This window comes from Rousettus aegyptiacus, unplaced genomic scaffold, assembly GCF_014176215.1.
Source record: "Rousettus aegyptiacus isolate mRouAeg1 unplaced genomic scaffold, mRouAeg1.p scaffold_m13_p_5, whole genome shotgun sequence".
In the NCBI taxonomy this organism is placed as follows: Eukaryota; Metazoa; Chordata; class Mammalia; order Chiroptera; family Pteropodidae; genus Rousettus; species Rousettus aegyptiacus.
The window spans coordinates 17,210,276-17,223,857 of NW_023416308.1; the positions used below are offsets into that span (position 1 = coordinate 17,210,276).

Here is a 13,582-nt window from a genome sequence, read left to right on the forward strand (position 1 = left end):
AGTGCTGCAAATGAGGTGAGGGAATTATGAGGACAGGAGGAATCGGGGCAGGTTTTTTGGAGGAGGAGTCCTTGCATCATGAATAGGACTTTCTCCGTTACATTAGTCACACGATGTTTGGGGATTTGGATACTGTCCCTTCAGAATCAGTAGGTATGTCATCTACATTTTCCTAACAGCGCTGTGACTACCTACAATTCTTTGTCCTATGTGTATTTCCCTGCCCTACCCGTGGGGATAAATACATTTTCCAAACTTCCTGGTTAAGGGGGATGGGGTTCACTGTGTACTTGAACTTGTAGTTCCTCAAGTAAATGTTTAGGGTTAGTTCTGTTGGGACCTGTGCTAGACTCAATGAACCCACAGTGATCAAGGGAGATGAGGTCCCACCCTCAGCACTTAGGCACAGTGACAGAAAGAGAGCAGCCGATTCTGCAAGAACCTGGGAAAGGAGGCCTGATGGAGGGGTAGGGCACAGAGAAGTCACTGTACAGGAGACCTTTGAGTCCTGTCTGTATGCCAGGTCACAGCTAAGAACTAAAGCCATGTGATTCCATTTTCACAGATTTGACCAGAGGAAGCAAGGATGATCAGGGTTAGCAAGTACAGTGGGGATGGCCGTGGGCCTGGAGAAGAACTTTCCAAACAGGGAACAGCCTGTGTGGGCGCCAGAAGAACAGGTGCCAGCAGACCTGGGGAGGGCAGGGCAACAGACTGTGGAGGCGAGCCCATGGGTGCTGGAAGCCATCGCAGGATCAAAGGGGTTTTATACAGATTTGCATTTTAAAAGATGACTTTAGCTGCTATGGAAATTGGGGAGGGAGGAATTGGCGCAACCATGTGGCAGCCGCCACCTTACTTGGTGAACTCTGATAGCAACTCAGACACAGGTGGTGCCTGTAGAGAGAAGAGAAGCGGAGGATCTGGCAGCAGATTGGAGGAGATAGTGTTGACAGGACTCGGGCTGCACGATGGTGGAAGGTGGTCACGGTGGGCTGAGGGCTGCTGCCCACATGGTCCTGAGGTTCCTGATGTTGGTAACTTAAGAGGTGTTGGTACATTTGCTAACACAGAGCACCTTAGGGAAGCTGTCAAGGGGTGCCTGAGCCTTTTACTTTTGCTGTGTAAGCTGTCTGAATGAAAATAACAGCCTGAGAGGCATTTGTGTGTCCACAGGATGACACCAACAGATGTCCTTCATGGGCAAGGCTTAAATTCAAGCTGTTTGCTCAGTAAACACTCCCTGAATACCACTAGGAAGGAGCATGGTAGAGGACTTCCCCGAGGAGGCAGCTCTTAAGCTGACTCAGATGACAAGGGCAGCCAAACAACAGAGGGTCTGCCGGGCAAAGGGTCCTCTTAGGTACTGTCCTTGGACAGACTATTTTCTCTAACACTGCCTTCTGGAGAAGAAGACAGTCTGTGACAGCCAGGGAGGCCTCAGCCTCTGGCTGAGGCCCAAGATGGCCTTGAGTGCTCAACTCTCCTTTTCTCGTCAGGGGCCTGCTTGTGTCCTGAGTTTCCTCAGCTTTGCTTCCTGAGTTCCTCCTTTGGCCCCTGAAGACTTAGGTCAGCCCTTGGGCACACCAAGCACCTCCCTACTCAGGGCTGCTCCAGTACACAGCCACACCATGATGGTGGCCTAGGTGGGCCATGCAGGATCGTTCTCATCCCAAGATACAAATGGTCATCCCCTGATGGTAAAGACAGGTCAATCTAGAAGGCACCTTCAGGAGAGTGGGGGTATGTGGGGAATCAGGGAGAGGGAGATAGGGAAGAAGACGGAGGGAGAGAAAGGACCCTCACGTGGTCTGTTGAGTTTGGGGGAAGTAGCAGACACCAGCTCCCTCCCCACCATCTTCCCTGCAGATTTGGCTCCCTGCCATGAAAGCTAAGGGGTTGGAGATCTCAGGCACCTTCACCCGCCAAGTGGGCTCCATCTCCATGGACCTGCAGCTGACCAACAAGGCCTTGCAGGTCATGACCGACTTTGCCATCCAGTTCAACCGCAACAGGTGAGCACCCTGAGGCCAGCCTGCCGAGAACCCCTGCTTGTGACTGCAGGCAGGCTGCCAGAGGCCTGATGCCTCTTTTGTGGTGAAGGTGGGTATTCCTCACAACCACACTTCAGGCCAAAATTCTCTAAAGCAGTGATTTCCCCTACAATGACGTTTTAAGTGGATTCCAAAGTACCAGGCAGAGGGGGTAGGATATTTCCCCTTTTACTGCCTTCCTCTACTGCCCAAAGGGGTTTTACTGACAGACATCCCCAGCTCCAGCCTAGGAGCCTGTGCTTGGCAAACACCCCACATAACAGGAACTTGGAGTATCCTTTCTAGGCCTTAGCTGCTTCTGCCTCTAATAAGGCCGATGGGACGTGAGCCTGCCTGCCAGCAAAGGATTAAATTATCAGGATCTCTGAGAGTGGTGGCTGCTCCAGGCTCCTCACCTCCATCAGGTCCCCTGTACTGGGGGTCAGTGGAGAAGGTCGCATTTCTGGCACCATCAGGGTCTTCATCCTCTGGGGAACCAAGCAGCCTCTCCTGATGATTCTTCTTCCTGAATGGCTCTAGTGATGAGCAAACTGAGCCTCTAAGAAGTTGACTGAAGGGGCTGCTTCCTCAGGGAGATCCTGTGGGCCAGTGGATCCTGACCAGGGAGGGTGGCAGCTGCTGAAACACTTATCCCCAGATGGCACTAGAGGCCACAGAAACACTTGAAGCTTTAAAGAGTGATCCCAGTGATTGCTCATAACAAACTTGTGTTGAAAACTTCCTAATAAGTTTTAGGCACTATGACAAGGGCTTTCGAAATTATCTCACCTGAGCCACATGACAGCTCAGTGAGGTCAATGCCATTACTCCCTTTTTAGTAGTTAATGACACCTGGGCTCAGAGGTCACACAGCAGGTAGTAGTGGAACTCCCAGGAAATCCTGGAGTGTTAGGCCACCACAAGGGCCTGGGTTTCCCCATGTTGTCTCCTGCTTTGTCCCAGGCAGGCCTGGTTGCCATCATGGGCAGAGCATAGGTTGGAGTCAGACAGCTCAAGCTCTGGATCTCGCAGTGACACTCACCCACCACCTAAGGCTCTGGGCACAGGCCTGCCTCTCTCTGAGTCTCTGTGTCCTGGAAGATGGGAGACTATATACCTGTTGCTCTTTTTACAAGGACAGGTGTGATCTCAAATGCTCAACCTAGGCAGAGTGAGCACTCAGTTCATGGTCCCAGGCAATACCATGGTGACTTATCCCAGAGCCTGTGGCTGGGGTATCTCTCACACTCATAGGGATCCTTCTGATTTACCCACATGCTGATTTATCAAAAAGCAGGCTTTCCTGAGTATCTCTGGCCAGTGTGTGACCTGGCCAGTTCTGGCCCAGAAAAAAAACCCAGCATGTCACTTGGGATGGTCAGATTCCTTCTGGGAGATGGTAATTGGCAGCAGAGACTTGGGTAGACACAGAGTTTTTAAGTTAGAAGACGCTTATAGGCCCCTGGTATTAGATGGAGCTTCATGAGGGCAGGAGAATACAAGGCCATGCTTACCTGGACCTGCCCAGTGCCTACCCTAGAAGAGATAGAAGAGCAGAGATGGACTTCAGGCCTACAGCCAGCCCAAGACTTTGTTCTTCTGTTCACTTGGCCACTGCGGGATAAAGGGTGGGGGTCAGAAGTTTGTCCTTCCGGCCTGAACTTGGGCCTGCAGTAAGGCCAGCTTGCTGGATAGGCTTCTCACCAACCACTGCCCTAGCTCCAGAGCCTGAGGAGCCCATGTCAGCACCTGGTCCCCATGCCGTCCCCATGGGGGCTTCTCTCTCCCCAGCTTTGGCCTGGCCCCCGCCGCCCCGCTCCAGGTCCATGCACCGCTCAGCCCCAACCAGACTGTGGAGATCTCCCTGCCTCTCAACACAGTGGGGTCAGTCATGAAGATGGAACCTCTGAACAACCTACAGGTGCGTTCTAAGCAAGACAAAGCACCCCAGTCCTTACCCACCCACCCACCCCAGGGGAGGAGTCTGGTAGAAGGTCTGGGGCCTGGCCTGTGTTGTCAAAAGGACTATGTCTGTAGAATTGTGCTCTTGGCCACAGATGTGATGAAGGGGCCCGGTCAGAGGGGACAAAAGGGTGTGGTTCCCATGGAAGGCATGTGAGGAAATCAGCTCAGGTGGGGGATGCAAGGAGCGAGTAAGCCCTTCCTGGGGCCTCAGGTAGACTCAAGCATCAGGGACCTACTCAGGGCCCCCTGTTCCTAGGTGGCTGTGAAGAACAACATCGACGTCTTCTACTTCAGCACCTTGTACCCATTGCACATCCTCTTTGTGGAGGACGGGAAGATGGGTGAGTTGTGAGGGCACCCCTGGGATCCCTAGAATGGTGGAATGGCTTTGCTCCACAACAGCTCATAAGTTGCTGACTCCTCAGCAGAGCCTGGAGCGAGGGGCACATCTCCATTGGGGCTGCCAGGGTCTGATCAAGCCAGCTGTGACCCACTAGGGGAGCCATGCCACACGAGCTATGGCTTCTAAGTTCTGGCTGTCAGCATTGCCTGTGGGCTCTAGACAATCAATACATGGGCTCCCAGAGGCAGGGAACTCAGGCCATGCTTTACACCTGATGCCCACCTCCTGTGCCCTGCCTGACCAGAAGCCCTGAGAAGACTCAGCCTAGGACCCAGAGGGTCTGAGCCAGGCACTACATGGAGCACTTTACCCCTCTCATCTCTTAGTCACCACAAAAGCTCTGTAACATAGGCTGACTAATGAGCAGGCTGCTCAGGGCCAGAGCCGGGGGAGGGCATATGTGGGTGCTGAGGAGGAGAGAACTAAGGCCCAGAGGCAGGAAGCCTAGAGTCTTTTGGGAACGGCACCAGTGGCCATGGCTTCACAGAGCTGAGGGTTTGCTCAGGGAGGTAGGAGAAGCTGTGGCAGAGCTAGTTCCTGTCCTCGGCTTCAAGGCAGATCCATTTCCTGCTGAGTATTATTGAACAGGGCCACAAGTTTATCAGAGTCCCATCTTCTTCCCTTCCCTGCAGACCGGCAAATGTTCCTGGCAACGTGGAAGGACATTCCCAATGAGAATGAGGCCCAGTTTCAGATCAGAGACTGCCCCCTCAATGCAGGTAGGACTCCTGAGCACCTCCTCAACACTGTCCATATTGCCCCTTGCCTGTACCCCGGGCCCTCCCCCATTTCTGACTGGGGGCCTTCTGACACCCAGAGGCCGTGAGCAGCAGGCTGCAAAGCAGCAACATCTTCACAGTCGCCAAGAGGAACGTGGAGGGTCAGGACATGCTCTACCAGTCCCTAAAGCTGACCAACGGCATCTGGGTGCTGGCGGAGCTACGCATTCAGCCAGGGAACCCCAGCTTCACGGTGAGGGCCCCTACTCCTGCCCTACCAGCCCCGGGGCCTCTACTTCCCTTCCCAAGAGAGTGGGGTCATCTCTGATGGGGGACACTCTAGCCCAGGTAGGCTGGGGTCCCTTTGAGCCTAGTGCAAGTAAGCACATCAGCATTCTGTCTCTGGAAAGGACCTTAGAAAACTTTCAACTCAATCCCTTCAAGTCATCCAGGTAAGACACCAAACTGGGTCTCACGATAATGAGTTGGACTAGAAACTTCTGTAAAATTGGGCCCTGTGAGGTGGCACAGTTACCGAAGCCTGCCTAACTGGTGCGGCACTGCTGGGCCTAGGCCCTGGCCCTCCTCCTGCCTGCCTGAGTGCCCCACCTGGGAGGACAGTGATTCTGAGCAGCTCGTCCTTCCCAGCTTTTGATCAGACCCCAGTCAGGACATAGCTTCCACACAGTACATGATTGTCCTGGAGGCTAAGCTGCTAGTCCAGGCCCCAGAGAGTACCAGGCTTTGCTTCTACCCCTGCACCTGAGTCTCTAGCAGGCATGGCCCTCCAGATGCTGCTCCCTGGGCCCTGCTAGTGGCATTGGCTCTGTGGTTGGGCTGGGGCTGCTGGGGTGGCTTCGGTGGTGGTAATTTCCGTCTCCCTATGTTTGGTTGCTGCATGTCCACCTTCCCTGCTGGTGCCCGTGGTACAGGATTTGGAGGTTAGCAGATTGCTTTTCTCTTCCTCTTTCCCCTCCATCCTCCCCAGCCGCACCTCGCCCACCCTGTCTCCTGGCTTGGCTCCAGTGCATCCCCAGCTCTCCTGGCCTCACATCAACTTGTTGGTACCCTAATCCCAGCAGACATGCTTGCAAGTTGCAGGCAGGGGGGCATATTACCCTCTGCTGACACCCCAGTGCTTCCCAACCAGGTGGCTCCAATTGAGGAGCTGGTACCCCCACTTCCCAACACAGACAGGATGTGCACAGAGCCCTTCAGGAGACCGGGGCCGCTTGGGGCCACTGCTGCTGATTTCTGGAATGCCTCCTGCTCCTCACCTTTCCTAATTGCACCCTTCAGAAGCAGTGATTTTGGCAGAAGTGGTGGTGGCACTTGTCTCTCCTCTGCCTGTGCTCTCCAGGCTCATACTGCAGTCAGAGCCGAGACAAAGTTTCTGATGTACCTGCTTCCTGTGCAGGAAATCAGGAGGAGCCCCCAGCACCCCACCGCCTTCAGGAGCAGAGACCTGCTTCCTCCCAGCCCCTGTGCCTCCTCAAGGACCTCAGTTACCCATGGGTAGTAGGGATCTAGGCAGCTCTGCAGGGTGGGGGCCAAGCACTCCCTGACAGCCTCCGACTGCTGATTCACAATGCTTGCCACGGGGCCGCGGTGGCTGGGTTGACAGCAGGTGTGTGGGCTGCAAGTATATTTGGTCCATACCCAGCTGGCTGTGGCAGCCGCCCCCTCTCCTTCACCACACATCTGCCCCAGCCGCACTGCTGCTACCAGGCCACGTGTGCACACCACACTCTTCCATCTGGTTCCCATCCTCTCTGCCTTCCCCACGTGTTCCTTCCCAGTCTGGTAAATGACAGCCCAAGAGAGGAGCCCCAGGAATGAGCACAACCCCTCTCTCCATTTGCAGCTGTCCCTGAAGTGTCGAGCACCAGAGGTGTCCCAGCACGTGTACCAGGCCTACGAGACCATCCTCAAGAACTAAGGCCCTGTCCGGTGCCTACCCCAGCCTTCTCCCAGCCCACTGAGGAGCCCCCTGGGGTTGACAGCACCCCCTTCTCCTGGGAGGGGCCAGGGAAGACTCCCAGCCACCTTGGGGCTCCCTGATCCTGACTGCAGGGCCTGCCCAGGTCCTCAGAGCAGTGCAGCACCCCTCCTGGAATGAAATTTCAGTGTACTCCCGAGCTCCGGGGCTCCCCTCTTCCATTGCTTCTGACACTTAGGGTCAGGTGAGAGGGGACCAAAGAGACAGCTAGAGCAGCTGCAGAAGCTGGGCAGAGAGACCCAGCATTCTGTTCCTTTTGCTGGGGTCAAGTGTGAGGTTCCCTCCTCAGGCTCGCAGCCCAGGAAGTGCCCTACCCCTGTCTCTCTCGGGATGGCCCCTGCCAGGCTGTCCTGGCATGTGTGGAAGGTCCCCTTGGTATCCGGAGAACAGTTATTTCAGGGTCTGGGACTCCCAGGGCCTGTACCCCTATACCCTCCCTCCCTGCATCTGCCCCATGCTTGGGCCCAGTGGCTGTGTGAGTAGCGCCACAGCCTCCTGAGAGCTGACCTGCATGGCGAAGGCCAGGCAGAAGCTCCCAAAGCCCCTGCCTGGGGTCCTACTCCCTTGGCAGTTGCTCCCCCGTCCTGCCCCTGGAGGCCGGTCACTGCCTGTGATACATTCCTCTCTGTTCCCTGGGCTCCCAGAGCAAAGACAGGGCTGAGGGATGGTGAACTCGGGCAAGTAGGGTGCCTCGTATCCAGGATTTCTTTGGGGTTTCTCCTTAGTGTCTGCTGCCCTCCTCCCGGACCCCCAAGTGTCAGTGGTGTCTGACAGAGCATTAGATTTTCCTCTTACTGCTGTTTAATAATAAAGATTATGCTTTTGGCAATCACGGACACTTTCTTCCCCCCTCCACCAAATTTGAAAACTGCCTCCAAGTGGTTGAAGATGGGCTACTGAGCCCTGCAGTAACTATATCTAATATATATAAAGAGACTATATATTGTATGTTTACTCCTATTTTCAAAAAGAGAAAGTGAATAAAAATGATGAGATCAAGCATGTCCCTGGCCAGTGTGTCAGGTCCTGCCTGAGGCTCTTCTGGACGGGGTCCAGAGTACCCTGGAGTCCAGGGTCAAGGGCTTGAGCTGTGTGCCCAGCCCCTCCCCTGGCACTCTGAGGACAGCGTCTTTCCCTCCACCCTGCCCTTAAATACTGACTTCTGGGGCCTACTGGTGTCTCTGGCACCTCTCGCACATTTGATGCCTACTCTGCCCGAGCAGATGCCATAACCTTTTGCTGTCAGCCTAGAGAGCTGGCATCCGTTTTAGTTTTCCTCATCTCTCTGCCTTCATGGAGGCTCCTGGGAGTGGCTGTGGAAGAGAGAGTATGGGCAGGCGGAACAGGTAGGTCAGGCACCAGGCTTGTCTGGGCAGGCCGTTCCCCACCCTGCAACTTCAGCTGGCTGAATGTGGGTACTAAGCTACAGCCGCCCCAGCTGTCACCAAGGACTCCCCCACGTATCCCCAGTCCTGGCATTTTGTTGGCTCCCAGGAGAGGGCTCCGATGGCAGAGCTGCCAGTGGGTTCGCAGTGCCTTGTGGCTGGTGGGCCATCAGTCTGCTTTGGAGAGAGGCAGCCCAGTGCCCTCGCCTGTTTCAGCCACAGCCACTCCCTGCAGCCTGCCCACCGCTGACACATGTCTGCCTTCCCAGTTGCCTTGGGACTAGGTATCAGCAGGGGCACCTAGCCCTCCACTGCCCCACCTCTGACCCCTAGGTATTGCCATGCTATCTTAGAGACCACAGAATCTACAAACAACTAAGGCTGTTGATTGCACAACCCTAGTTGCCACATCACCTGAAAGTCCCCAGGCTCAGAAGGCCCTGCACAAACACAGCTGGAGTCCCTCTAGCTGTGGACTAGAGGAGCAGGGTTTTGAGCACTTGAGAAAGATTCACCCTGGCCTGCCATGTCACCTGCTGCCCCTGACCTGCTGGGGGCCCGGCTTCCACCCAAACACCCTGTGAGTAGGCTGCTGGCTCAGCTATCCAGAGACCTCAGAGCTTTCTGTGCCTACCCCTCTACCACTAAGGGCAGAAGAATTGAAGTGTAGGATGGTTATCCCCAGTCGGGTCATGATGGGCAACTCGAGGCCAGGGCCAAGCACCTGGAATGAGGAGGAAGCTGATTAAAAGGGCTGGTCTGGTCATCGGTCACCTTGGTTTCACCCTCCTAATTCAAGCTGTGCTCAGTCCTCAGGCGATCGTGGGCAAGACCTTATGATTTTGCCTCTCCTCTCACAGCGCCCAGCATTATGGGTCCCAGAAGTCTTAATGTACTCAGGGAGAAATGGGCAGAGAGCATTCTCACACTCAGTTCCTCAAGCGTGGGGTTTACCACATTGCTGTGCCAGGAAAACATGCATCCGGGGCCACCACTGGGGGCCCAGGCCTTTAGGAGAAGTACATTAGGGGATATTCAATCTGTGCCCTTCAGCTTCTTGTCCCTCCCTCACCTCAGTAAGAAGCCTTCACGTGCTTCCTCCCCACATCACATGATATTCCATGGTCCTAGTGTGCCCAAGCCTCCCCACTCTCAGGGCCTGATGCCTCTCAGGGACCTTGGCATCCTGCAGAGATTCTTCAAGGTCCCTAGACCTTCCTAGCCAGTTGGAGGAATTCAATAATAGCAGCCAGTTATTTCTGGAAAGTCCAACAAAAACCCAGGGGCCTAATGGGTGCCCCTGTGTGCCAGCCACTGTGCTAAGTAAGGCCTGCAGCGTGACCTCATTTTACGTTTTTTAATCTTCAACTAGTGGTTTGCTGTTTTTGTTCTTTTATGGAAAGAGTAATTCTAGACCTTTGTAAGATCAGCCACACAAAGGATTGTGGTCTCTCTCCCACCCTTTCCCAGTTCTTAGTTTTCCTTCCTTAGAAGCAAACATCGTTGCTGGATTTTGGGTTTCTTCCAGGATTATTCTATGCATGTATGCAAGCAAATCCATGGAGATATTTCCTTAACATATGGTAGCACAGTCTACACTACCAGTACTTTGCTTTTCTTACCTATGTACAAACACCCACCTCAGTATTCCTTGTGCAGATGGGCTGCCATTAGCCAGTACCAGCTGATGGACATACAGGCTGTTTCTATCTGCTGCCAGTCCAAGCAACAGTGCAGTGAATATCTTCCTACATAAACTCGTGCTCATGGGCACAAATGTAGCTGTAAGATCTAAACCCAGGATTGCTGGGCTAGAGGGTGTAACATTTTACATTTTAGTTCTTTTGAAAAGACAATGCATTAACATGGTTCAAAACCCAAAAGGCAAAAAAAAGGATAGAAGTGAAAAATTCTTCATATTTCTCTCCCCAAAGGAACCAACGTTACCTTCCAAAGAGACTCAGTGATGTCTAATAATGGTTTTTACCCTTTCAATACACAATCGATAGCATGAAATACTCCCCATTCTGCACCTTATATCTGGGAGACTTTTCCATCGTCAGTCCATCTTGGAGAGAGTCCTATTGGCTTTTTATAACAGCTGTGTGGTGTTCCGGTGAACGGCAGTACCATGAGCCAGTGCCCCCACGATGTCCATGGAGTTATGTCTACGGTGCTGCTAGTACAAGTAATACTGCAAAGATGGAAATTGCTAGGTCAAAGGTAGGTTCGTTCATAATTTTGATAGCCATTGCTAAAAATTCTTCAGTTTACACTCCCACCAGCTAGGAATGAGATGCCTGTTCCCCTGCACTCACAAATTCAGCGTATATGACGTGTGCCAAACTGATGGGAGAAAAATGGTGTCCTACGGTGTTTTAAGCATGTCTCCATTCACTTATTTTTAAGCCATTTAAATGTCCTTTTCTTTGAGCTGTCTTCATATTTTTTGCTCATTTTTCTATATGGTTATTGGTCCTTTTCATCCTCATTTGTCATCATTTCTCCCCATTTTGTTACTGCTTTTTACTTTGCTGAAGTTGTTTTTTTATGTAGTCTTTTAATCTCTTCTTTCTAGTACTTGTCTGATCTTAGTTTTTGCATTTTGATCTTGTTCCATCTGGGCTTTATATTAGGGATGAGGTAAGGATCCAACTTCCTCTTTTCCCAGATGGTTACCCAGTTGTCTCCACATAATTTACTGAATAATTCATGTTTTCCCACAGATTTTAAATGTCATTTTATCATATACTAATTTTCCACATATAAGTACTTTTGTGGATTCTGCTCTGTACCAGAGAATTTGTCTATTCATTGGCCACTGTGTTTTTTAAAAAGTATTGTATCTATATTTTCATTATTTATAGTGTCCTTTTATTTGCCTTCTTCATTCCATTTGAACTTTAGAATTTGTCTTTTAAAAAGAATTGATGGTATTATTTTTATTTGGATCACATCAAATGTTTATATTAACTGATGGAGAATTGACATTCTTATAATGATGTCATAATATTAATATTTATATATAAATACAAGAATAGATGCCTTTCCATTGGTTCATGCTTTCTTTGATGTCTCATTGTAATGTTTTAAGTTTTCTTTATTAAAAGTTCTTGCATGCATATTTACTCTTTTAAAAAATAGTTTTATTAAAGTATAGTTGGCAGACAGTATTATATTAGTTTCAGGTATACATCATGATGATTCAATATTTATATACCTTACAGTGTGATCACTACACTATGTCTAGTAACCATCTGTCACTGTGCAAAGTTATCACAATATTATTGACTATATTGATTTATTCTTACATAGACTCGTGAGTGTTTCCTATATTTTGCTGCTTTTTATAAATGGGCTCTCTTTCATTCTTTTCCATACATATTTATGAGCTAAATATATATTTATAAATATATAATATAGAAATGATATATAATAAAATAAATATCAAATTATATAATATATAATTTTTCAACAAAAATACGGAATTTATTCAGATTTTACTTAGTTTTGCCACTTATGTGCTGTTCTGTTCCCAGATCCCACATTCCATGTGGTTGTCATGTCTTCTGAGTTTCCTTTGGTCTGTGACACTTTCTCAGACTTTTGTTGTTTTTCATGACCTTAATTTCAAGGAGTAGTGGCCAGGTATTTTGCAGACTATCCCTCCATTTGGGTTTGTCTGATGTTTTTTTCATGGTGAGACTTGAGTTATGGGTTTTTGGAAGAAGACTAGTGAGGTGCCCTTCTTGTTACCTCATCTCAGGGCTACACGCCATCAACATGACATCATTGTCACATTAATCTGGATCACTTGGCTAAGGTAGTGTTTGCAGCTTTCTCTACTGTGAAGTTTCTTTCTCCCCCTTTCTGTACTCTGTTCTTTGGAAGCAAGTCACTAGGTGCAGCCTACACTCTGAAAAGTGAGCGGGGGCAGGGAGTAACAGCAAAAATTATTTGGAATTCTTTTGTAAGGAAGATTTGTTTCTGCTCCTAAACTTATATATTAAATCATTTATATTAGTTTGGAGTCAAAGATATCTATTTTATCATGCCGGTTTAATCCAAAACCACATTATTTCGTTGCTTAAATTGTTCCAGCTTTGGCCATTGGGAACTCTTTCAGGTAGGCTTTTTTGTTTCTTTTTGCATCTTCCTTACTTTCCGGCATTACAAGATGTTCCAGACTCATCTTGTATTTGTGCTGCCCCAGCTCTAGAATCAAACATTTCTCCAAGAATCCTAGTTCCTTTTATTGGAGGTGGCATTAGAAACCAAGATGTGGGTGCTGGGTGTGTTTGTTCCTCCTGGGGTGGCACTTTTAGGCCCTCTCAGCGAACAGAGCAAGGAAATGCCTGTGTGCATACTTACCCAAGTATACACAAGTACTTCTTCATTATGTTTTGTAATTAGTAATTATTTGCATATAAAAATAAAATTGTCTTATATGTTTAAATTTTGTCCCCTCTAGCCTTACTGAATTGTCTTGTTTTTCTTTGTATCACCTCATTTTATCCTACAACTTCATGCAGTCAAGACCATTATCCCATTTAAAGAGAAGGAAAGTGAGCTCAGAGAGTTTGAGTAACTTGAACAGATGACACACCCTGCGAGGAGGTTTCAAACTCAGTAAGTCTCACTTCAGCAGCCTAGAAGCCCTGCCCCTGCTGCCTCCCTGTGTCCTGATAGCTGTAAGACCCGCCCTGGCCTTCAGGAGGCTGAATGGGCAGGCAGTGGCATTATGATGGTGACCAAGAACCTATTATGTGCCAGGCGTCTGCACAGTAAGGGGTACCTGCCCCCCATTCAGGACCCAGGGAGGTAAGTTACTGCTGGGACAAGCAGCATGGAGCTGTGTGTGGTTAATGGTCAGGACAGACCATAATTGTCAGTGCAATGGCCCAGATGGCTAGGCCAGTGGATTCCAGAGCAAATGCCCCTGGGAGATGGACACAGTCCAGGATACTCGACCCCAGAGAAAGCCAGAATCAAGCCAGCTGGAAAGAAGCTGCATGGCAGAGGTTGGGTGGTGGGGGGCACCCACCTGGCTTTGGGAGGCTGTGGGTAATGAACTTTGG

General features: G+C 50.4%; 1 protein-coding gene and 1 non-coding gene across 7 annotated transcripts in view; both read left to right on the top strand.

The window, feature by feature from the left end:
- AP1B1 (adaptor related protein complex 1 subunit beta 1) overlaps nucleotides 1-7,948 on the top strand; it is a 46,553-nt gene extending 38,605 nt beyond the window's left edge. For 4 of the 6 annotated variants that reach the window (XM_016164331.2, XM_016164326.2, XM_016164330.2 and 1 more), the window contains 7 exons: nucleotides 1,870-2,015; nucleotides 3,825-3,954; nucleotides 4,255-4,339; nucleotides 5,034-5,120; nucleotides 5,219-5,373; nucleotides 6,053-6,061; nucleotides 6,985-7,948. In XM_016164331.2, coding sequence (XP_016019817.1) covers nucleotides 1,870-2,015; nucleotides 3,825-3,954; nucleotides 4,255-4,339; nucleotides 5,034-5,120; nucleotides 5,219-5,373; nucleotides 6,053-6,061; nucleotides 6,985-7,059 — 687 coding nt within the window. In that variant the 3' untranslated portion in view covers nucleotides 7,060-7,948. The remainder of the gene's footprint in view (nucleotides 1-1,869; nucleotides 2,016-3,824; nucleotides 3,955-4,254; nucleotides 4,340-5,033; nucleotides 5,121-5,218; nucleotides 5,374-6,052; nucleotides 6,062-6,984) is intronic. The other 2 variants (XM_016164329.2, XM_016164332.2) reach the window with 1 other exon arrangement.
- LOC118603326 lies at nucleotides 2,527-2,623 on the top strand. The gene has a single exon (XR_004951198.1). It is a non-coding gene; the product is annotated as a small nucleolar RNA SNORD125 (small nucleolar RNA).
- Nucleotides 7,949-13,582: the final 5,634 nt, after the last annotated feature.